Source organism: Halyomorpha halys, unplaced genomic scaffold (assembly GCF_000696795.3).
Source record: "Halyomorpha halys isolate HHAL.00 unplaced genomic scaffold, Hhal_1.1 Scaffold81.1, whole genome shotgun sequence".
NCBI lineage: Eukaryota > Metazoa > Arthropoda > Insecta > Hemiptera > Pentatomidae > Halyomorpha > Halyomorpha halys.
This window is the reverse complement of record NW_027115240.1, coordinates 580,918-606,571: the sequence shown is the minus strand read 5'-3', so window position 1 is coordinate 606,571 and position 25,654 is coordinate 580,918. Positions and strand designations below refer to the sequence as shown.

Below are 25,654 nucleotides of genomic sequence, written 5' to 3'. Positions count from 1 at the left end.
TATATATATATATATATATATATATGTACATACATACATATGAAAAATAATTTAACTAACAACTCATAAAAATTTTAAATAACGCTTAATTCAAATGATTGAAGCACATAAAATACAGAATCATTCTTAATATTTATGTCCATTAACATAAATTACATGTTCATAAAACAGATGTGACATAATTTCTTAAGTAGATTATTTACATATACAACACATTGAATATTTGTTTATACACTTAGTAATTAGAGTAACACATTAACACATGTTTGGATGGTCACATTTACAAAATGTGACAAATATTTTATAAATAAAAAAATAAACATATTTACAGAAATAAACATTAAAATTATAAAAATAAAAATTTCTTCTAAAAGATTCACAGAAAGAAACTATATATATATTAAAAAAAGAAGAAAAAAAAAACAACTAAATAATTATATAAGACTTTACATCAGTGATTAAGATCACATATGATTAGTATTTCTGTATACCAGAATCATATGCTTACAAAATACACTTCAATTAACATCTATTTTTAATTATAAGGCACTAATGGCAAGTATTTTAAACATTATATAAATACCTGAATTAAAAATATCACTTTATAAACAGGGAAATTTCAGAAATATTGTTAAATACCCTGTTAAAGCTAACGAAATTTAAATAGCTAGCAGATAAAGAAATAATAGTATTAATAATGCAGCTTTTTAATTTAAATTTTACCTATTTGGTAAATTTCCATCAAGTTAGTTAAGCTTTCATATACATATATTTTCTTGTCACATTTATGAAATAACAAAAATATAATATTAATCTTATCAATGCCATTATATTGATGTTAAATAAAAATATTACATATGTATATTAAACACATAATGTGTCCAAAAATAAAATTTAAGAGGAACTTAACAATAGTCTATATAATGTATAAAACTCATGTACTAAACATTTATTCTTCATTCAATATACATTTAGCTATGTAGACATAACATCCTAGCACTACTTCACATAATCAGTAGAATGTATGAGATAATAAATAATCGAAAACTTAAAACATTCAGTTCTTAACAAATAAATTTCAATCATAAACACTTGATAAGGTCATTAAAATCTTTCACTTGGACCACTCTATCACATATATTATTCTTGTACATTATATTAACCTTTTTATACTTCGGTACCATCCTCTCCTTCATCTTCGAATAAAGGACCATCTTTCTTGGGTTTGGGAGGAGGTTTGGGTGCTACTTTAGACCTTATTGGCCCAATATCTCCGTCAGCCGAACATGTTCTTTTAAGAATACCGTCTGCTCTGTTTTCTCTTTCAGGTGATAAAGGAGAGGGACTCGGCCTTAAGCCACCTTCAAAGTGGAAATAATTTGGAACATTCGATGAAGAATTTCGCCCTCTCGGATTTTCAGAAAATGATTTATTTAAAGACAGAACCGAACTACCATCTGCTGTGGTACGAGGACCAAGGTTATCATATACAGGTTCAGCTTTTATAGGAGATAAAGGGTCATCTAGAAGAGAAGGAGTTGGTGCTGATGACCAGCTAGGAACACGAGGTCGGCGAGGGATTGTAACATAGCCTTGACGTGGAAGAACAATAGGAGCTGTGGGTGAAAAAGGAGAATGAGATCTTGAATAGGGAAGTGTACCACAGTTATAATGAACAGAAGGGTTCAAAATAGATTGTTGCATAGCTGGATATAAGGAAGCTCTAGAAAGATTATCAAAGCCATTTGATGTAGAACTACTAGCAGGAGAAATGTTGTGGCTTCTGGAGGGAAAAGATAACAAGTCTGGAGGGTGAGCTTCAGAAACAGGCTTCTCAACATTAGCTCCTTCTTGTCTAATATCCAAGCATTCAACAGAATTATCTTCCTCGGTAGGGCAGGTATTACCTAAAAAAAAAAAATTATATTATTGAATCTTAAAATATACAGAAAAATTATCAAATTAAACAAATTGGTAATATTTACACTGTTATATTATTATATTTAATTTCTAAAAATTGAGAGATATAATTGGTTTTCACTAACTTAAAATAACCATTCCTTTCTTTCTTATTCTTTTTTTTAAAGTATAGATACACAAATGAAAGTTTTAGTGATTTAATAAGAGATAATTTTAACTAAATTAGTTAAAATAATCTTAAAAATAATTTTTAAATAAATTAGTAGAATAATTAACTAGAATCCTTTAAACAAAATAAACATTAATACTCAAGGCTAGTAGCTTCAAACTTTTAAATTAAGACCAAACAAATATAAAAAAAGCAGAGCAACTATTTATAAAAAATTGGTTATTCAAGAATAGGTTTGGTGATAGATCATTTAAGGGCATTTCATTAATATATTATAGAAGTTTTTAGAAATAAAATAAATTACCTTGTAATGAACTTTCATCCAGTAATTTTCTATTTAGTTCAGAAATTTCTACAGCATCATTATTAATCTGTGCTTCGTACCGTCTGGGAGGCTTTTGAACTGGGTTCACAGTCAACAAGCTTTTTTCTTGTTCATTTGATGGTGTAATACGGTGCATTACATCACCATTAGCAGGCATAGCACTTGAAGATTTTTTGGACTGAGACTGTTTGTGCCGACAACAATACCAGCAGCATAGCAAGAGAATTATGATTAATAAAGCAGCCATTCCTGTACATAATCCAATTATTAAGGGCCATGAGTCATTGACACTTCCTACTCCAATAAAACCATCATTATCAGCATATACAAGTAGAGTAACATTTCTTTCATCCAAACCTCCAGGACTCTTAGCGACACACTGAAACTGGCCTTTATCTTGCAAACTTACTTGATTTACAGTTAAGTTAACCCATCTATCAGATTCCTCTGATGAGTCAACCAAGCTTGTTTTAATGGTATATCTGTTGACACTGTACTTAACTTTTGTATTGTCTGAAATAATTTTTGAATTATGAACCCAATGAACTTCAGGCATAGGGTTGCCAGTTACTTTGCAGCCTAAGCTAACATCTCTGTTATCAGCTGACACTGATGTTCCAATTGGAGGCCATAATATCTTAGGCTTGCATGCAAAGTCTTTAGCATTGATGACATTCCACATTTTACCCCGGAGGTGTTCCGGTTGCGTACAAGATGTTGGAACTGCATACAAATTCCTCTCTATAACCCAGTTTCTGAAATCTCTTAAATGACAATTACAATTCCATGGGTTATCTTGAAGTACTAAGCTTCTAAGTTTCAATAAGTCAGTAAATGTGGATAGCTTTAAATGTGTCAGTTTATTGGCATTTAATTTTAAATTTAGTAAGTTAGAGACATTACGAAATGCTTTGTCATCTATTTCTGTTATTTTACAATCACCCATCTCAACAGTCTGTAGGTGAAGAAGATTAACAAATAAATTAGCTTCGATTCTTTCAATTGGATTTCCATTAAAATAAAAAATTCTTAATCGAACATTATCTCTAAATGTTCCTGGATGCAGTACATGTATTCTATTTGCTGACAGATCTACTTCCACAAGAATCCCCAGCCCTTTAAATGTATCTTTGTGAATTTCTTTTATATTACATTCTCTTAGAAATACTTTGTGCAAGTTGACAAGACCAACAGATTTAAATGCTTCATCTGGTAAGTGATCTAACTTATTTTCTGATAAATCTAGAGACTGGATTTCACTTTTAAATGTCTCTGGAATTTTTCTTAAATCAGCTTTCTTGCAATCAGCAGTTTTCCTCCCAGACACCCACTTGCATTTACAGCCAGGGGGGCACAGAGTCCAGTCATCAGGTTGCACTACTGCAACTCCAAGGAAGACAATGAAAACAGCAGTTTTTGCTATATCTGTAAATCAACAAAACACAAAAGATAATAAAAAAATCTTAGTAGGCTCAAAATTTGTTCAAAGATAGTAAAATATACACATTACTTTGGTATAATAAAAATTTGTGTAATAATTGTTTATTTGTACAAATAATTTTTATTTTTTAAATTATGATATAAAAAAATGGTATATATTTAACAATTAGATGTATGTTTTTTAAGTGAAACCATTTTGTGTCGATTGCTTGTTAAACACATCAATTTATGCTGAATTAACTTTGACAAAATCTTGATGTTGCCAAACAGATAATGTTATTGTATGAGAAAGCATTAATTTTAGTAAATCAGGAGGCAACAATGCTAAAACGTTTTTGAACCATTGCATGACATCTATCGACTTTCATCGAGGTGGAAAATTTTGACATTATTTACTTGATATAGTTATCAATATTTTTTAAAAATCATTTAAAGATTATATTTACGACTGCAGTTTTTACATAACTCATAAGATATGATTTTTTGAGTAACCAGTTTAAGAAAGTTCCTGCCTAGTAACAAAAAAATTGAAGCAAAGGTAAGGGATAAGCTTATTTTGTATCAATTATTTATGTAGGAGTTCATTTGTCATTTGTAAGTACATATATACTTAATTTTAATGACTACATACCTAATATCAATGATTTAATATTTTATCTTTGAAGATATTTGGTTATGTGAATTTTTAGACAGTTATAACCTATTTTAAATGGTTTATACAAGTATCATGGTTATTGAATATCAATACCAAAAATAAACATTAATATTTAACATAAATTTTCAAGTGATATTCTAGGTGGAAAAAAAAACAAAAGAACATTACTAATTGAAAATATTATTCTAAAAACACCACTAAATACATTTTTACCAACCTGACATTACAGTATTCCTTTTTCTTCTGTTGGGTTGATATATATTCTTATTTATTCATTTTAGAAAACCTGAAACAATAAATTCAAATAACATATTGTTTAAAAAGTATTAAATTAAGTTTCAAATATCGTAAGCATTCATTCACACACACACACACACCCATCCTCTTGCCTACATGCATGCCGCGTAGGCATATATATTTGAATTAAATTATTAACAATTTGCAACTTTTTAATCACAATTTAATTTTATTAGTTATTAGGAATAAAAAATAACAGATGTGAAAAAGAAAGGTTCCTTTGTAACAAAGTTCAAGTTAAATATAGAAATTATGAAACTTTAAAGTGTTAAACAAGTTTTAAGTGATTTATTAAAAATAGTTTACAAACAAATAATTTTCTGTAGACAATAATATTCACTCTAATTTTTCATATAAAATAATAAATAATTGAATACGAATATTTTGAATAAAAAACTACGTACAAAATAGTAATCTAGCTAGGGAAAAGAAAAAAAACACAGAAAATAATGATAGAGCAAGGTTAGATTTCATTTTTTCCATTATCAATTAAAAAATTGAGAACCATTAAATTTAAAATTATAAAGATAAACCGTAATTCCTGCTGATGAAGGTTTCTAACCACTTTAGGTTTATTACTTGGATACCTCATCATCAATAGTAGTTTATTTTTTAAACAATTTAAAGTTTAAATATTTAACAATTATTAACAAGCTCCAGTAATTCAGAAACTATATATATCTTTGAGGTGGTTTCTAGCCATTACTAATTTTTTTTTTTCATTGACAAACTTATCATTCTTCTGCATCTTTCTTCATGAAGATTTCTAGAGCCTTCCTTTGAACTTTAAAATTTGTCAATCGCTTCATTGCTTTCAAACATTATACTTGCCTTTGGCGAAAGTTAAGAACGGTATACAGCGCATGAGGCCGATGGAAGAGGAAACGAAAGTAAGGCGATTTAATAATTTTTACCGCTACCAAAGGGAAAGTCGGATCGAGGCTGGAGAGCTGCCTACTTTGAAGCCTTTGTAAACATGGGACCGTGCGTCGACAACAGGTACCCGCTCCTTCTAAATATGGTTTATCTTTATTCCATGGAGCCTTGAAAGAGCGGATTATCTAGCCGTCTGAAATCATTTGTAAGGGGGAACAAAGGAGCAAACACTCTCTGCTCTGAATAGATAGCTAGGCTTGGAAAGGAATGGGCTCTTACCTGTTGAATAAGTACGACGCCTCAGGGTTTTGATGGTGGCTAATTACACACCGCGTAATTTTTAATATTGAAATTGAAACATTATTATGCTAATATAGCTAAAATAAAACAACGATCATCAGGAATATTTTCGTTTTTAACGACACAACACAAACTGTAACTATAATGTTTCTCGAACCAGATAATTAATGTTGGTCCTAGTAGCGTTTAAGATTAACAAAAAAATTGAAAAAATAAAAACAAACCAATTAATTGAATTGTAATATTAAGGTCCAGATATACAGTAAAAAACAAGATACAATGAAGATGAATATTGAAAAACCATTCAATCAATGCAATCTATATGTTAGAAAAATATTTCTTTTTCAGAATCTTACAACGCATGAAGAGAGAAATAAATAAATTATGAAACATATGTGACAGTATCTGGAATATTTAGAAACTAAACCGGAACTATTAGAAGACCTTTTCAGTTACCTTGAGTATGTTATTTTTCCTATCTCAAAAAAGTAAAAAATAAAATAAAAATAATTTATTAACCGCAATAAAAAAGCTTTTATTTTCAAATAATATTAATTTACATTAGAGTAACATGGATTTATTTTGAGTTAAACTTATGAATTATTTTCAATATTAAAATTAAAAACTAACCAATGAAGAAATATCTAAAATTTTACAAAATGGTGATGATTGGTCCCCGGAACCAATGGGCACTAAAATCTTTCAAGAAAATTAAATCAATCAATCAATATTAATAGGTTCCTAAATGAGGGATTTCTTTTCCTGGTGGATTTGGAGTAAGAGATCTTAAAACTAAAATTTCGTGCGAAGAATGCTTATTTTTTTAAAACATATTTTAATTGCATAAATATAAAAATGTACAGTATTAACTAAATTTTAAGAATGTTTGATAGCATTACGTTATGTGAAAATTGAGGATTATTTCATTTGAAGTGTAGTTTTACATTTTCGTGAATTTTTCTCAGAAAATCATTTTGATCAACAAATTAATGGACCGAACTTAATTTTTTTTCTGAACATCTATCACTGGATTCAGATAATAATCGTTTAAACTAATAGGTACAACTTAGAAAATCATTTCATTTTGACGCAAAAAATATTACTTACAACAATCAATCAATTTACCAAAATAAAATTGGCCAAAAATGAACTAAAACTAAGGACAATATTTCTTCAGATCTTATTTTCTATAACATCACTTTAATACGATGATATTCAACCTTAATCTTCTAAATTATTAACAATCAAGCAAAATAATTGAGGACAAAAAAAATTCCTAAGGACCAAATTTAAATAATATAAAAAAAATCAATTTTACCAAAAATAATAAATAGGAAAATAGGAATAAAACAACATATTAGTTTATACAGTTTTAAGAGCTATTTATTTTTTTAAAAAATGAATAAATGTATATTTATTCTGAGCGCTAGGTTTCCTTAATCGCGGGGCCGGTCTAAGTTGTATCAGTCGAACCAGCCTATGGCCTGCTTTTTATTTATGTATTTTTATTTATGTGTACAGATAAAACTCCTTAGAAACAAAATAATTGTTAGAATACAACCTGAAGATTTCTACCACAAAACACTGAGCCTCTAAACTACCGACAAACCTGCTTGGTAGCAGTTGAAGTTTGCCAATTCAAGAATCTTCAGGATAGAAAAATCAGGGCCTGTTAATAGCTGATACGAGACCATCAATCCAAGAAAGTAACTTTCTAAGCTGTGGTCTTTGAGTATGTATTAGTATGTCTTGGAGTGATGTATTGTCTTTGATTTATGAGTCTTTTGGGAATGCTGATGTGAGATGTCCACTTTGTTTTCATATTTTGTGGTTTTCTATCCAAATGATGCCCGAATTGTAGAGACGTCAGTACAAGAGCCCAAAATAAGAAAAAATACAATTATTTCACCCCAATTTTTTATTACATTAATGAGAACTGTGTATAATTACTGGTCAAAATCGAAGAGTCTGCCAAGTATACGTAGTGGGAATAAAAAATGGCGGCTCTTTCAATACGTTAAAAATAATTAATTTTTCATTCGGAGCTCTGTATCTTTAAACTACCAACAGCAATAGAAAATCTAAAACAACAAAATTTAAAGTAGAATAAATTTGCTAAAATAAAAGCCCTAAGAGCTATTTACGTTCAATAGCTCTCGAGATATAGCTTTTCAAAAAGCAAAATTTCATAAAATTGTACACGACTAAAACATCAGTAGTTAATGAATTTATTTTGAAAAATCTGTATCTCAAAAAACATTTGACGTACAGATGTCTATTAGCACTTAAATTACGTAGGAGTAGTAGTTTTCATGATATCTGCTAAAATAAATTGATTTCTAGTTGATCGGACAATTTTTATGTCCCAAATTTATATTCACATGCGAATATCATAAAAACTACTACCCCTACGAGAATACGTGTCATAAACTACTTTATAGTAAGTTAAATTTAATTTGTTTTGAGTCCTGGCAGAAATATGTACGTCTTATGCTTCTAGAGATATATTTTTTTTAAAAATCAAACATTTTTTTGAACAACCAGAAATTAACATTTTATGAATATATTTTGTCAAATATCATAAAAACTACTACTCCTACTAAGATAAATGTTATAAACTATTTTATAGTAAATTTAACTAGCTTTAATTTGAGTGCTGACAGACATCTGTAAGTCTTATGGTTTCTAAAATAATGTTTTTCATAAATCAAACTTATTGTCCAAACAACTATAAATCAATTTATTTTAGCAAATATCATGAAAACTACTATTCCTGCGAAGATAGAGGTCATAAACTACTTTTTAGTACATTAAACTGGCTTTAATTTGAGTGCTAAAAGACATCACGTCACATAGGTCTTGATAAATAGATTTCTCAAAATAAATTAACTAACTATTAATCTTTCAGTACATTTTAAAGAAATGTTGCTTTTTAATAAGTTATATCTCGAGAACTATTGAGCGTAAATAGCTCTATTAGGGCTCATATATTAGCAAATTTACTCTTCTTTAAATAATGTTCTCTTAGATTTTCTAGTGCTGTTGCTAGTTTTTAAGATATAGAGTTCCGAATGAAAAATTAATGTTTTTTCAGGTTTTGAAACAGCCGCCATATTTTATAACCCCTACCTATACTTGGGAGACTCATCAATTTTGACTAGTAATTTTATATAGTTTTCATTAAATTAATCATTAATTGGAGTGAAATAACTGCTTTTTGATCTTCCCGGCTCTTGTACTATCTGTTAAGTTGTTCGCCGGTAGTTTAACAATTCAAGGCTTTGTGGTTGGAATCTATCAACTTTACTCTAAAAATGTTCAAACTGTAAAAGATGTTTCAAAGAACGAATTTTTCGTGAAAGGACCGGACAATGTATCGTAGTTTAATGACTTCATTCCAGTCAAAGCACCTACACATTCCGGCATTGATTTGTTATTTTAGAATAATATTCTTTTTATTCTTTTCATTATGTTTTTAATATACATATTATCATTTCATTTACTATTTATTAACAAGTACAGAAGGTGTTTATGCATAAGCCAGCTTTGACGCGAAGAAATACGAGAGTTAGAATTATCATTATATATAACATAATGTCAACAATTTGAGCCAAACTTAAAGAAATATTCCTATTTAAGACAAAAATATGTTTTCTCCTTGAACTAAGTTTATATCAGCTCAAACCTATTTCCTAATTTATTACAAAAAAAGCTTTATAACAATTCATGAAATACTAGATGAACCATTCAATTCAAAATTAAATAGTAATAAGTTCCTAATTGTTCAACTTTCGGTAACAGTACACAAGTGTCCACATGGTGGTGGCATATTATACGTTACATTCTAGTGTTGTGGATTTTAACTTACACTAATTTTAATACTGCTTTCGTAACAGTAGTCGCCTTTCGCTCGCTTCGCTCGCACGAAAGTGGTAAAGAGACCCCCAATCGAGCCTTTCCAGTCAGGCATAAATTCGTAAAAATATGAATCATTTTTTGTTGTCTGATTGTAACAGACCACTTTCTCATTGTATACAAGTGAGTACTCGCCCACCGTGATGTCGGAGTGACAGTTGTTAACTAGTATCAAACATTCATGATATTTAGTATATATTATAGTATTTCGGAATCATAACAAGCCAATTATTACAAAGACATAGGAGATGTTAATGACGAGTTCCGAAGATCATTCGAGGATGCTCTGTAACGTGGACGCTAAATCTCAGAAAATGAATTCGTTACCGTAGTCTCAAATAAAAGCAGCAGTTGTGTGTTTTTCATATTTTTTGGATTCTATATACCTCGTAAGTTTTTATTACTAAAATTAAATTAAAAAAAAAAAATCAGCAAATAATATAATTATAAGCCTGCGGCACCGAAATACATGTAAGTATAAACTTAATTGCATTGTTTGTTGAAATTTCCTTTATAAGAGTTTTTGAACTTAAAAAAAAAAATCTTAGGTATAAAAATATACCAAAATCCTTAAACATAGTTAATGTAAAATTTATTATTAGTTGCCATTTATTTTAAATTTAAATTTACGTAGTTTATTTTTTCTGATATAAATACTTCATAATTGCTTTATTATAAAATGAAATATTTTATAATATGCAATATTTAGTATTGCACAAAGCGATATTATTTTTATTTAATATGTTTTTTGTCATCTTGTCTGAGTAAAATGGGGAAATGAAAAATAACCAATTAATAACGGAACTAATCTTTATTCATAATTGGAATTTAGAATATAATATTTGTTTATTTTTAATTGTCATCATTTAATGCCACTATTATATAATATTGCATTCCTGATTCAATATTATATTTAATTTCAAAAAATATTTTTTATATGGTTGAGAGTAATAAGAAAAAATACCGGTACTATTTGCTGTCAAGGCGAGGAACCACGTTCGTTGAACCGATTACTGTTTTTGTTTTTTTTAATGAAATATTTAAACACTAATTGAAACAATTCATAGTTATTAATATGATATATCACGCTTGATAGCAAATAAATATTCGTGACAAGTCATTTTAAAAAAAAAAGTGTGCCTCTTCAGTCCCATATCTCTAATTGCCATCAATTTTATTATCTACTTCCCTTTTAAACGATGAAATTGAAAAAGTTATGAATCACTTTACAGAATTTAGTACTAAATACTATTACAAAATTGAAGAAGCTTCTACTAGTGGAGTAAACATATTCCCACTGAACAATCAGCCTGAAAAGTAGACTGACAATTAGGCAATCCGACAACAAACTTGAAAATCGCAAAGAAAACTTGTTGATAAAATGTAATTTAACAATAAGACTATGTTGTGACGTTATTAATACAACAGGCTACATACCTTAGCTGTTTATGGTCCCAGGAAATCTACACTACAGAAAGTTGCACATGCTCACACAAATACTAATGAAATCACTTCGAAACCGAAACTTAAAAAAAAATAAAATAAAATAAAAAAAAAATTTAACGACTAATAAATTACGCTAGGAGTATTCGATTCACAGCCTGGAGAGATGTACGCCGGCGGAGGCGCTGGGTCCTACTGGAACATTCAATGAAACCGACTCGTCGCTGACTCACCCGGAAAGAATGATGGTTGTGGGATCTTTCTACAAAATATATTACTCATTACAAAAATAGTCCGCCACTCATACTATGATCAGGACTCTTATGATTCGATGACAGATCGCGTACGGGACTGTTCACGTGAAAATATGTTTCCCCGTCGTAATCAGGGGGAATACTGATTAGATTGTGCAGAGTAGGACCATAAAAAAAAAAAAAGAAATAATACTAATTAACAATTAATTCAGATAAGATAATGGTCACATTGAGATGCGTTTTCTGCAATCCAAAATCTTAATTACTATACAAGAATTTAATTAAAAATATATTAAATTGGCTATAAAAAGAAAATCAAAGTGCATTTTCAATTTTTTTTAATTTTAAATTTAGATTTGAATATGTTTAACTGTTACTGTTTTAATTTAATTTAATTTAATATTAATTACATTTTTATTTTATTTTATATTATGTTATTACCGTGTGATAATAGTGTTGAGTTAAACTGTAATTAAAAGTTTTAAAATTTAATGGAAAAGTGACAAAATAGGTTGAATTGATTAAATTTATTGACCTAAGCATAATGGCTGGGAATTTTTTTTTTAATTGTTGGATGTGAGGTGTAAATTTATATTACAATACTAATTAATTTTTTTTTAAGTTTAAATAAAATTATCCTTGAAGTTGGCCAGGTTGGCCAAACTTTGAAGATTTAAAGTAATAATAATTAATGTTTAAGACTTAATTTGGACATAAATTATTTAATTTTATTTATTTAGTTATTTTTTATTATAATTGAAATAAAACCTCTCTTTGAGATATTTAGGAAGGGGAAGAACCGTGATAGTGAAGAATTCTGAATCTTAGTTTTCAACGGAAATCAACGTTTTAAGATGCCCTGGTTCCAAATAAGTGTAAATTGCCAGTGTGTACGGAAAATTACGTATTCATTTTTTTCCATTTTCTCGAAAACACCAGCGACTTTGATCAAACCCATAGTATCAATTTGTAGTTGAATGATACTTAATAAACAGCCAGGTCTTTTTCCCATTGAAATAGTAATACAGGTCTTAAATCCCGAATTCAAAATAACTTCCTCCAAAGTAATTTTAATTATCAATCTTCGATTGTTAGTTATAATAAGAAATTAGTAAAAATTGACTAGGAGAGAACTTGATAATTAAATAAAGGAGAAATATTTTCTCAGGTTGGAAAGCAATATCCAGAAGTACGAGTAGAAGTATTATAAATATATAATGTGTCGTTAGAAAGTGAAAGATATTAGAAAAAATAATATTTAACATATATTTGAATATATAGTTACAGGAGGTAATGGGGAGTGATAGAAAATGCATAAATAAAATGAATTGATAAACCAATGTTTTCCTGTTTTCATGGTCATTGTGGCCATCCAGTAATCTTATTGAGTAGGAATTAATTTATACTCAAACTAGGGTGGTAGGTAAAAATTTTGGAGCACCACATTTTTATTAATAATGAAACGAAAAAAAATAAGACAAAAACAATTGTGAGGATATAATGGGAAGATCGTAAAACAAGCCACAAGACTGTAAAATAGCTGTAAATAACTAAACGTTTCGCCAATGTAGCCATCATTAGGTCAGAAAGAAATAATATCTAGCACATCTTACATCAATATGATAAATAAAGACTTTTTTTATTATATTGACTGTTTATTATATATTTTATATTGACCTTTCTCGGAGTGAGGTACAATCACTATCTGTTTTTTTTTTATTTCTGATTAGATCAGAAACAGCTTGTTTCACATTAACTCTCTAAAAAAGACTGACCAGATAGAAATATTATATCACTCTAAGAAAATTTCACATATACCTACAATTAATATACTCTCTTAGTATAGTCTATATTTAGTACACTCATATACTCTTAAGATAACCAACGATCTTATCTTTTTCTTTCCTGATGATGCCTGAATTGGCGACGTTAATGTTGACTGGTTAATTATTTACTGCTATTTGGAAGATTTAAAGCTTTTTTTTTTACTCATCCATTTATATCCTAACCTTTATTTTATTTTTTATTTATTTTCTTTTTAATAAGATTTTAAACCATAACTTATAATGATGAATCTCTAAGTCTTTGTCTGTTTCTATTCAAATAATCTCAAGAGTTGATTTCGACTTTAGTTCAGTACATTTAAAGAGGAAAAAAAATGCCCGATGTATCGTAAATAAGCGTTAAAAAATTATATCTTTTGAATATTGCGTTTGAGGAAGAGTGTATTTTCCCTGATGGGGAAGAGAACGAATTAACTAAAGCAGAACACTAAGAATAAAAAAAAATACACCCAAGAAAATCTAAAAGGTGAATAAACAAAAAATTGGCCTTGAGATTATGTAAACGACATGCTTTGATGTTATTTAGGAATCAGCAATGAAATTATGCAATATTTGTCGTAAGGCATCGTGCTATATATCCTTCAACATTTTTTCTTTTGTCCCTGAAGAAAATAACCGCAACCAAGGGCTTCATTTTGATAAGCTGCTCGCGTATAAAGGCCAAACTCGTGTCCAGCCTTTCCCAATATGTACCAAAATCGGTATTGAACCGATTATGTCTGGAACATTAATACGATTGGTAAACGTATTTAATGTTCATATGTTAAATGTGGAAGTAAACGGTGGGACCATATATTTGCTTGGCACATACCCATCGAAATATTTCGCAATAGAACCGCTTTATCCGTTGCGTTCAGGAAGTAACTCCGATAATAATACTAAGCAAACAAAAGTATAAAACTGGATATAACGTATAATATAAAAGGAAGAGTAAATCAAGAAAAATTAAACGTAACCCCACATACATGAAGATCGTACCGATCTTGAGGAGAACATGTGCTTCAAATGTGTACATTAGAATACAAATAACCAAAAACATGCATCAGTGACAAAAAAAAACAACAAGGGAAATGGAAAACGTTTTTCTTTAACGTTTTTTAAACAATATTTTCAACATAAAAGATTTTATTTGATGTTAATTTTGAGAAGACTGATTATAAGTAGTTATAATAGCAAGAAACGATTTAACAATTATGAATTGTGAAATAATATCAGTTGTTAATATTATTATACTATTATAAATAATAGTATTTGAAAGATAATTAATGAAGATAAATAGTTACGTCCTGTATCTACAGTTTGTTTTAGTTAAAACAAAACGCTCTCGATTTTTCTTTTTTGGTAAAAAAAAGTTTCATTTTACAAAGTAGGGAATATTTTTTTTGCCCACTGTGTCAAAAATTTAATTTATTTTTGAATAAGTTAATAGCACAAATCAGAATCGTAAAATAAAAACACAATTTTTGAAATTCTTTAACCAATTATGACCTAAACTTTTCGAACAAACTATTTTTAATTTGTAATTATAGTGTTTTATAGTAAGTTAAGATCATATAAAACTGTTTTTACACCACAGAACACGACTATACGAACAATAAAGTCGGGAAATGTTGCCTTAGGTTTTTTTATTATTGACTGATCCTTAAAAACTCAAAAAAAAAAATGATAATAACTAAATTTTAAATATTATTCATAATACAAATTAAGGTTAAAATTTTATAGAATCATTATAATATTTTTATATTCAATGAACAATATTTTTAAAAAAATAAAATGTGTAACGATACGCTTAGATGTTTAATGTAATAATAATTAAAATTATATTTTTCCTTATAAAATTAAAACATTGTTTTATTTGATTTTCGGACAAGGTAAAAAGAAAAAAAATATTAAAAAATTAAATATCAGTGAATGGGCTCAGTATTTTTACTACTGATACTTAAATTGATCACAAAGCAGCATAATAAATTAAAAATAATTATAGTAAAATCAGATAAAGGTCTAAAATTTACTTTAGACAAATAAAATAAGTACTGTAAGATCAGAGGGAGGGATACACACACTTCGTAGTAGATTTTATTTTTTCAAAGTACTTTGAACAGAAAAATGTAAAACAACAAAACCAAAAAACGCGCAATGCAATGTGAACCGTAAAGCCGGAATTAATGATTCCATTTTTTTTTTTTAAACCATACATTTCATTGCCATTCATCATGAAACCTATTCCAAAACCGAATGATAGTATTCTGGTGGATAAAATTGGAGAAGAGTTCACGGAAGTACCAAGGCCCTTTAACTGACCAACTGAGTCATAACCATTCAATGGTGTAAGAAGTGCCTTTGATTCATTCAGTGAGTGAGTCAGCGTGTCCTTTGCGTCATGAAGGAACGTTCTTCTATCCTCATCTAACAAAGGATATATATATATATATATATATATATATATATATGTATGTATGTATATATTGATAAACTTTTTTTATTGACTGTAAATGAGCTATATCTTAAGAATCAGTGAATAATAAAACAACTACAAGGAATCCACGCATTTCTGATTATTAGGGCATATATTCATATTTGATGCTCCTAACATCATACCAGGGCAAAAACCAGTATCAAACAAGATAAAAAATGAGTGATACATAAAAATATAAGAGTAAAAAAAAATGGGCCGCAAAAAATATATGATATGTGGGTGTGAAAAGAGTTAGCTTAGAGATAAAGGAGTAATAGGGTATGAAATGTGATACGAGAGTTTTTAAGAGCGTTACCGGCTAATTTTAATCGCCATCTTATAATTAATAAATAAGTTAGAAGCATTAATTTAAATTAACAGTTCCGCTCATGTTTAGGTATATTAAAAATTTTTATAGTATTTTTTTTTTCATTGTACTTTATAGTTGTAGTTTTCAGAAATGAAAAAAAAAAATCTGGAAAGTAATGTATAAGGAAAACATTTTGATAAATAGAACTATTTAAATCGTAAACATCTCATTATTTTATTCACTCCGGAGAGCAGATAAGTATTTCTTCTATATAAATATTTATTTACCAAAGGGGGTCTTGTATTCGTAATTTCCTCTATAAAGGGATAAAAATAATAACACCGACTACTGTTACTTCAAGGAGCAATTTAGAAAACGAAGATATAACGGCAGAAATAAGATAAGAGGGAATAAAGAAATGAAAAAGAGTGGGAAGAAAGTCTAAATGAAAAAGAAATTACTCGAATAGCTGTTTACTATCGGGAAGGCAGCTCAAATAGAAATTCGTAATTAAGTCTCCTTTTCTTGAAATAACTCAATATCGGCCCTCGCTGAAGAGAATTCACATAAAAAAAAAAAAAAAGAAGAGAAAATGTTTATTGCGAGAGCTGAAGGGAGCAGTAAATATTTTTATAGTCAATAACTGAGGTTCATGCAGAGAAATGAGATTTTGCAATAAATCTTAGTGAGAGCTGCAATTCGACGATAATTTCATAACGGTAAGAATATCTAGGAGAAATATCCTAATAAAATTAAAAAAATTAGGAAATACAAATTAGACATCATAAATAAACTGAATACCGTTGTCAAATAAAAAAAATAAAAAAATGTACAAATACAAAATACGAAACTGATCTTTAATATCAAGTATGTCTTATCCTCACTGAAATAGTTTAACGGAGCTTAAGTGATGGATTTTAAATAAAACATTCTCTAGAGTAACTTTAATTTTGCTTATTTAAAATAAATAACCGAATCCCACTGTTAGAAATAATAAATAATAAATAATGGATAAATACAAAATATTAACGAATTTGAAAAATAATTTAAGAGAAGTATGGCGGATATTCCTCGAGAAATCCTATAGTACGAATATTTATAGTAAGTGAAAATCGTGTGATTTGTAAGCGCATCACACAATGTTTTTTATTTTTATGAAAAAGAAAGAACATTTTTTCAAATTATACCTGATATACAAAATTCGAATTTTGACGTCATTATACAAATGATAGTAAATAAATATCTCAACAAGATATACACGTGTATCTCAACGGTGATGCGCGCCACGCACCATATTTGTAATAATCTCCTAATATCAATGTACAATTAGATAGTCTTCAATATAAGCTGGATTTTATTTTTATGGAAATAATGTGAGAGGGCTTAAATGACAATTCAAAACTGAAAGTAAAAAATATCTCAACAAGATTGACTCGTATATATCAACGGTGATGCGCGCCACGCACCATATTTTTTATTAATCTCCAAATATTAATGTGTAATTAAATTGTCTTCAATATAAGCTGGATTTTATTGTTATTGAAATAATGTGAGAGGGCTTTAATGACTATTCAAAATAGTTTCCTTTTATTACCAATGATTTTTTGTTTTTACCGAAAATAGTTAAACATCTCTCATTTCTAGTAGTGATAAAAAAATGGATAAATATAAATTACTAAAGAATTTAATGATGAACTAAATGAGAAATACTTTCTCAAGTTGAAAAATATTTTCGAGTTTCCATGTTTAGTATTACAACAGTCAATTTTTACTTTCATCTACATATGGAATATAAAGTAAGGAGGATTAATTACGATTACATAACATTCATGCGCATTTTTTAAGTACATTCAGTAGTTAACCCCGTATTTTTTAACATGTACAGCTCCGCTAAAAAAATGTTTACTTTATTTTTTAAACAATAAAAAAAAAAAATTTCAACACGAATCTATGTGCTGACAATAATATTAGGAGTATTTAAAAGTAAATAATTAAGAGGAAAATGTGATTGCTTAATCATTTCACTGAGGAAGTAAACTGGTACTGAATAGGTTTCCCAATTGCCAGCAACTGGTTTTCCCAGTTCTTAAGTTGTAAGAACTTTGAGAAAACTACTTACATAAATATTCAATGAGACAAAGTAGATCGCAGTGAATCGTAATTCAATTGATTTGAATCGATTAGGAGGGGTGATACTAAAATCGAGTAATGGACCTTGTATGATTGAATGAATAGATGACAACAGTTTCAATGTCAGCTTTTGTATGGAACCAATCACTAATATAAATCCCATTATCCCATTACCTCATCGTTTTAAGTACTTAGCAAATAATATCTACATTTTAACTTTAACAACTAATGGCTACAGAAAATTATTAAGAAACTGTCAATAAGGAGAGAGGTACATTTAAATATGTCAGTAACTGCAAATAACGCTGGAAGGAAATGAAAATCGATAGGAAGGAACTAAATATAAAATCATCAATAATTTAAAAGAAGAGAATAAGTATTATTAATAATATATGACAACAATATTTGATTCTTTATTCCTATAGGTTGATCCTATAAATAGTTTAAAATGAATCCAATCTCCAAGCATTAACGTATTATTTCATTTTTAATAAGAATTTTTTTTTTGTTATTACCTTTAGGCTTGAAATTATTAATTTTATTTAGTGGTTTATTAAATTCATTATAACAATTAAATGAGAAAATTTCAAGCAGATATTGAACTTAAGTGACAGAAAGAATAATAATAAGGTATGCAAAATAACCTTAATAAGGAAAAGAAAATTTGGCTATATTTCAAAACTTGAATGTAACAAAAAACTTAGTGACTATTTTTTAAAATAAGCCCTGAAGATGAACTGGCCGTCCGAAACGTCGACAGTATTAGCCTACTGGTGTAAAGTTAATAAAATATGGAATTTGAAGTCAAATTACAAATTATTTCCGAAATAGAAAAAAAGGATAATAACATTTGTATTTTTAAAAATAATTAGTCCGCGACAACATTTTTGAAAAAAAAAATACTTAAGTTTTTCCAATATGATAACTGCATGGACATGCATCGTTAGAATGAATGTTACTTCATAGTTTGGCAAACATTAGCTGTAGTTGAAACTAATAGCTAATTTTTGCCAAACTCTGTTACTTCGTTCTAACGATGCCTGTCCACGCATTTATCATATTGGAAAAACTTTAAGTATTTTTTTTTTCAAAAATGTTGGTGCGGGCTAATTATTTAAAAAAATACAATTAATTTTGCGAAAGAGAAAAAACAAGCGTTTCTTGCATAAAAATAAATGTGATTATCCTTTTTTTTTTTTCTATTTCGGGAATAATTAGTAATTTTACTTCAAATTCTTTATTTTATTAATTTTACAACAGTAAGCTAATACTGTCGATGTTTCAGTCCGTCCATCTTCAGGGCTTATTTTAAAACTCACAAAATTGATACATTCAAGGTTTTGAAATATAGCCTAATTTTTGTTTTCCTTATTAAGTTATTTTGCATACGTTATCATTTTTATCATATCATCATTGTCAGTTTAGTTAAATATCTGCTTGAAATTCTCTCATTTAATTGTTATAATGAATTTAATAAACAACTAAATAAAATTAATAATTTCAAGCCTTTTAACTTTTCTCTGTTCCCTTTTTTATAAAAATATTTTAAACTACAGATATTTCATTTTCTCTGCTCTACTACATTTTTTACTAATTTATTATTAAACCAAGTCGTTAAAAATGATTCTCTGAGAAAATATATCAAAATTTACCACAGAATCTGATAGTATATGTATATTTTTAATTTTGTTGTGTGATATTAAATTCTGTCATACATTTACAGATAATGGTAATAACGATTAGAGAATATACTCACTCCAAATTTGTAGATATGGAATAGAAAAAAAGAAAAATAAAGAAATAAACTTAAACAGTATATCTAAAAACCAAGATTTAACTTTAAACAACACTAGATTAATTCGTCGTAATCTATATTAAATTATCATTTCTGTAGACCTCAACATGTATCATTATGGTTTTTTTTAAATAAAATTTTTATTCAAAGGCTTTGTAAAAAAATATTTGAAATTCCTATTTCATATATCTCTCCATTTTATTATGTAGTTACAATCATGTCCGGTGAACTATAAATGCGTTATATAAAAGTTTATAGAGAAACTATTCAGTAGCGCTCCAAAACTTTCTTCTATTGGATTTTTTTCCTTTTTAAAAACAGTGTTGGATTCGGTCATGATTTTAGGCTCCAGACAATGATCTTAACTCTCACCAGCCTCCAGGTTTCTCAGTTTCGATCAGATAACTCCACATTATCATAATAAGCCTATTAGTTCCCTCACGACCATGAAGCAATCAACTTTGAAGATGTGGCGCTACCGCTATATTCTGGTTATAATATTTATATAATAATAACAATAAAAATATATTATTTTTTTTTCATATTCAAAACTTTTTTATGATTCTTAGTGCAGTATTATACAGGATATCAATATTTTTAGGGTTTTGTTTTCATTCATTGGAGATTATTTAATTCAGAAAGAACTCTTAGTGCTATACATTCTAAGCACGAAGTTCGTAATTGAGATGTAAAAGAGTACCGAGTAACTGAGTAAGATTACTTTACATTAGTGGTATTCATAATCTTTAGCATAACATGTTAAAGCGTGTTAAATGGAAAAATTCATTTTAAATGGAGAAATATTTCTTTCTTTTACCATTTTAAAACGATATAACATATAACATGCTGGAGAGTCTGTTACTAGGTCTGTTAAATGGAGAATGAAGTGACGCAAAAGACTTGCCGAGCTCGAAACAATGGTATTGTAGTAACAAGCAAAGTAGTATTATACATATTACTTGCTCTTAGTTTATGTTTTGATTGTGTTCGTATTTTTTTGGACGTTTTTACAACTGAAAAAAAGCACTGAATGACAATAATAATAATGTAATGACAGTCTTCAATTAGCTCATCTTGATTCTCTTCCTCACAAGTTAGATAGTTAACTTAGATAGTCACACAACTTCCACTTTACACTCACTTTAGGCATGTTGTAATAAATTACTTTAATCAAAACATGGAAGTAAACATTAACATGAAGTTTTGGAAGAAAGGAAAAGGAAAAAATATAAAACAAACTGCTCAGAAAATCCGCTAGAAGCTCTCGTGCATTCAACATTTAACATGGCTTTAAATAGGGCTGTTCACAATCCTATTCTTATAACAATTAATATCGTAAAACATTTTACATTTAACACAGCATAAATACCCCTATTTACTCAAACATTTTGAGCACAGTATACAACACTCAAAACATTTCAGCTGAGTTCAACTAAAAAATCCGTGCTCAAGAAAAACTTTAAGAGTGATTACAGGAAATTTATAATCAAACCAGCATGAACATGAGTCTTTGTAATAACTGTCAAAAAAAAAAAAAGAAGAAAAAAAAGGTAAGTAAAATAAATAGTACTTGTCTTTATTGTATTCAATATTTCTTCTTCTGTGAAAGTATTGTTTTTTTATTAAATAAAATAACTTTTAATTTTAAGATGTTTTTATTTAACAAAATAAAAGCAAAACGCTGGCCAACACACTTATGTCCACATGATACAAAATTACAAATTAATATGTTTATTCAAAATTCTTAAGTAAATTTTATTTGAATACGAAATTAATCAATGTTTTCAATTATATAGTACATAAATATAAGCAATAATTTATTACAAGTTTACTCATAATGTTTAAGTATGATGCAATCAATTATAATAGTACTCATAAATGTTGAGTACGTGTATATTTGATTACACCCTGTACTCAAAGCTTATATGCAACTGCCTAACTCAGTTTAACTAATTTTCAAAAACGTAAAGGTATTATTCTTTCTTGAAACATAATTGGCGATATTTCGCATCTGCGTAGAATAAGAGGAAATGTAATAATTTTTAGAATTCATACTTAATTGTAATTCACTCTGAGGTAGACTAAGTAATTTTGTGGAAGAGAAATAGCGAAACAAATTTTTGGCTTTAGGGCCATTTTAGTTCTAGAATTTCATTTGTCTTAGACATTGTAGATACTTTTTTCGTACTCAAACAGCTTTTTTCTTTATATATCGTATTTACAAGTATTTTATATCTTTAAAAAGTGGCGCCCATTGTGCTACTGTCCACATTTATTTTTGTTAGTTTATTTTCAGACCTAATTTATCCCTAGGATTCATGAGCGTTCATATATTTAATTCAAATATATGAATAAGGTTCCCACATCTTCACTCAATAAAATAATAAAACACTATATTATTTACAGTTAGCTATAGAAAGAAACATTTTTATGAATCTTGTGGTATCAATGGAAACGGTGCACCATAAAACGTGTTAAATGTGATTTTTTCTCCCTTCGTATATTAGCCCAAAAGGTGGGGCTTGTATATTTTGGTGCTCCGGAGGCGGATTAGAACGGACTAAGCGGCCGCGTATGGGCCCGGATAGCATAGGATCAAAAACACATCAAACTCTACCCCCCCCCCCTTCCTATAAAATAATCGAATAAATCTAAAAACAAAATGTTTATTTTATGGGATCTAAATTGTATTTTTTAAAATGTTTGTCAGCGTTTTCTTGCAATTTTTTTTTTAGAACCCCCGAAATGTTTACCTCTAAGGGTTCCCTGCTTTACTTGATCCACCTCTTTTGTACTCATATGCTAATATAGAATTTATTTATGTGAGAAAAAAAATGTACAAATTTCATTACATAAAAGATACATTTTTATAACAAAAACCTGAATCTAGTGCTCCATTACAAAAACAATAAACAAAATATAAAACAGACTGGGTAATTCAAAACTATCAACGTAATATGCTTTACTCTATTACTTTAAACTCAATAATAATCAGAATTATTTTCAATCAATCAAAAGGTAATATAAGTTGAAATATAAATTGGGTTTCTAAAACTATTTACATGCCACTTATTACATACTGTTACAATGTAAACATAGGGTCTATTCAATTTAACTTCATTGTCAAGGTTCAATAAATTTTGGATGTTTTGTAGGTCGATACGGATATGGGTGGCCTTAAGATATTGACTATTTTTTTTTAAAGGTTGGACAATGTAAGAGGATGTTTTAAATTATTGAAATAGCTTTGGCATAATGACCTTGAAAGTGAGGGTTTTAACACTTAGTTGGCTAATGCACCTTATATTCATATGCTAATATACAAATAAACTATAATGTAAAAGCGATAGTAAATATTTAATTATTTATATTTTTTTAGAATTTGATTCATGTGAACAATACAAATGAAGGACAATAATTACAACAAAATTTCCTGGCGTCCTTCTTGATAGAAGAAATATAAAAATGTCTCCACGGTTATTCTAAGAGCGGTTAAGTATGTAAGAAAATAAGAAAATAAGAAAAAACAGTACACAGTAAATGTTGAAATGTACTGTTCTATTTAGAGTAAAAGTGCCTCCCTAGGAAACCGCTGCTCTAGAAGTAGCGAGTTTGAAAATGTGGCATTTAAGCCCTTTCAGAGCATTTCACTGTCTATAGGATTATATAAAAAAAAAGTTCATGAAGTTCCACTCCCAGTTACCAACAGCTAAAGGCAGTGACTACAACTTGGGAAACCCAACCACAACCCGAAGACTGAAGCCCTGCCTGCTGCAGGACATCCTGTTATAAGTTCTATATTTATCAGTTCTGTTATTGTCACTCTAAAATTTTATTATATCGTAATTTTTTTTTTTTTCATCAGAAGTCAATTATCTATTCTGTTAAATCCATAAATGTTATTGTTTTTGTTATTAAATTTACTTTCATCTTTTATTAAGAATTATTATTTTAATCTATTTATTTTATTTTAATTTATTTTTATTATTTATAACATTGTATACAATTAAGGGATTCTTTTGTATGAGACTACTAGACCCCCACTATAATCAATTGTTAAAAAAATAAAAATACCTCTTACATTAACCATGTAACCTACTAGACCAGGGGTATTAAATAAATAAATAAGACTATTTCACTGAGACCTAAAACCTACCTGAAATTAAAAACCGAATTGATTTTACCATGCAGTAGTGAGTTTGATCTAAATCGTCAGAAAAGGTACACAATTCTATAATCTATCATATAAAGTGGTACTTCAGATAAGTATATTTGAAAAAAAGTTGCTGTAACGTTCCAAGCATATAACTACTTGGTTATTTTCATATTTGCAAGACTTTTTTATTTGTAACCATAAAACGTATATTTCAGTTGAAAACTCAGCATCTTTATAACAGTATACAATGTTATAGATATAGGTAAGTGAAAGAAATAAAATGATGAGTAATTAAATGATTTGTCAGTCATGAACGAAAACAATAAAAAAATGGAAAAATAATATTTATTTAACAAATTTTGTTGTTCCGAGGAAACGTCCAAAATTATTTAATTCAATATTGAAATAGTAGGTATATAGGGTATAATTTGATAAAATTAATAACAATTACAGTAAAGGCGCTAAAAACTCATAAGGCCGTTTGGCCTGGAGGTTCTTCAGACAGTTTCCACAAGCAATTAAGCAAAATTGCTAGAATTAATAAAGTCAAGACGAGGTCATCCTTAGGGACGAGAGCTTTAGCACCCCAATAACACTTGGTCTAATATTCCCACCAATGGGCTTTCAGCTTTTAGATATAATTTCGGATAGAAAAAAAAACTAACACAGCAAATATACGTAGACACATATACAAAATAATACATAATACTTGTGTATATAATGCAGTATTACAAACTATATAATATTGTTTCAATGCGTCACGTAATTTGATGAAAATACATAACATAACTTCCAATGTATCAATATTCAAATGTATTCATTATCACAAATGGATAAACTGGTTTATTAATGAAATTAAAACATAAATATATATTTTACAGATACAAGGAATTTGAATCAACATTATGCAGAGATTTTAAGTAAAATAAATTTATGACAAATATACGAAAACATTTTTTGTTACTACTTACAATTAATTTTAATAATGAAGTAAATACCTGAGTGTATGGAAGGTTATAAATAGTTCGTTTAAACGATAGTTTATAGTGTAGTTAACCTAAAATTGGAAGTTTTAAAAATTAAAAGTTGTGAAATAATAGGTAACTAGGCTCATTTGACTTGTAATTAATGACCAGGCAGAATAGCCTGCAAAACATTATTAAATTTGGATGTGAGTTGTAAATTTATATTTAAGGTATGTTATATTATTAATAATAATTTTGTTGTTAAAATTGCTACAAATGAATGTATAATAAGCTGTTAATTGTTAGATTGTCCTTGAGGATGGCCGAAACGTTGGACTGTTAATATAATAAAGAATGTTGAGACTGAACAAGGATACTATTTGATTTATTTAATAATTTATATTT

General features: G+C 28.3%; 1 protein-coding gene across 6 annotated transcripts in view; it reads right to left on the bottom strand.

Annotated features, from left to right (window-relative positions):
* Positions 1 to 57: 57 nt before the first annotated feature.
* kek5 (kekkon 5) overlaps positions 58 to 25,654 on the bottom strand; it is a 597,474-nt gene continuing 571,877 nt past the window's right edge. For 5 of the 6 annotated variants that reach the window (XM_067052307.1, XM_024358916.2, XM_024358914.2 and 2 more), the window contains 3 exons: positions 4,727 to 4,795; positions 2,394 to 3,839; positions 58 to 1,907 (listed from right to left, as the gene is read on the bottom strand). In XM_067052307.1, coding sequence (XP_066908408.1) covers positions 1,168 to 1,907; positions 2,394 to 3,839; positions 4,727 to 4,733 — 2,193 coding nt within the window. In that variant the 5' untranslated portion in view covers positions 4,734 to 4,795 and the 3' untranslated portion in view covers positions 58 to 1,167. Of the gene's footprint in view, positions 1,908 to 2,393; positions 3,840 to 4,726; positions 4,796 to 11,334; positions 11,716 to 25,654 lie in introns of those variants that run through there. The other variant, XM_024358917.2, reaches the window with a different exon arrangement.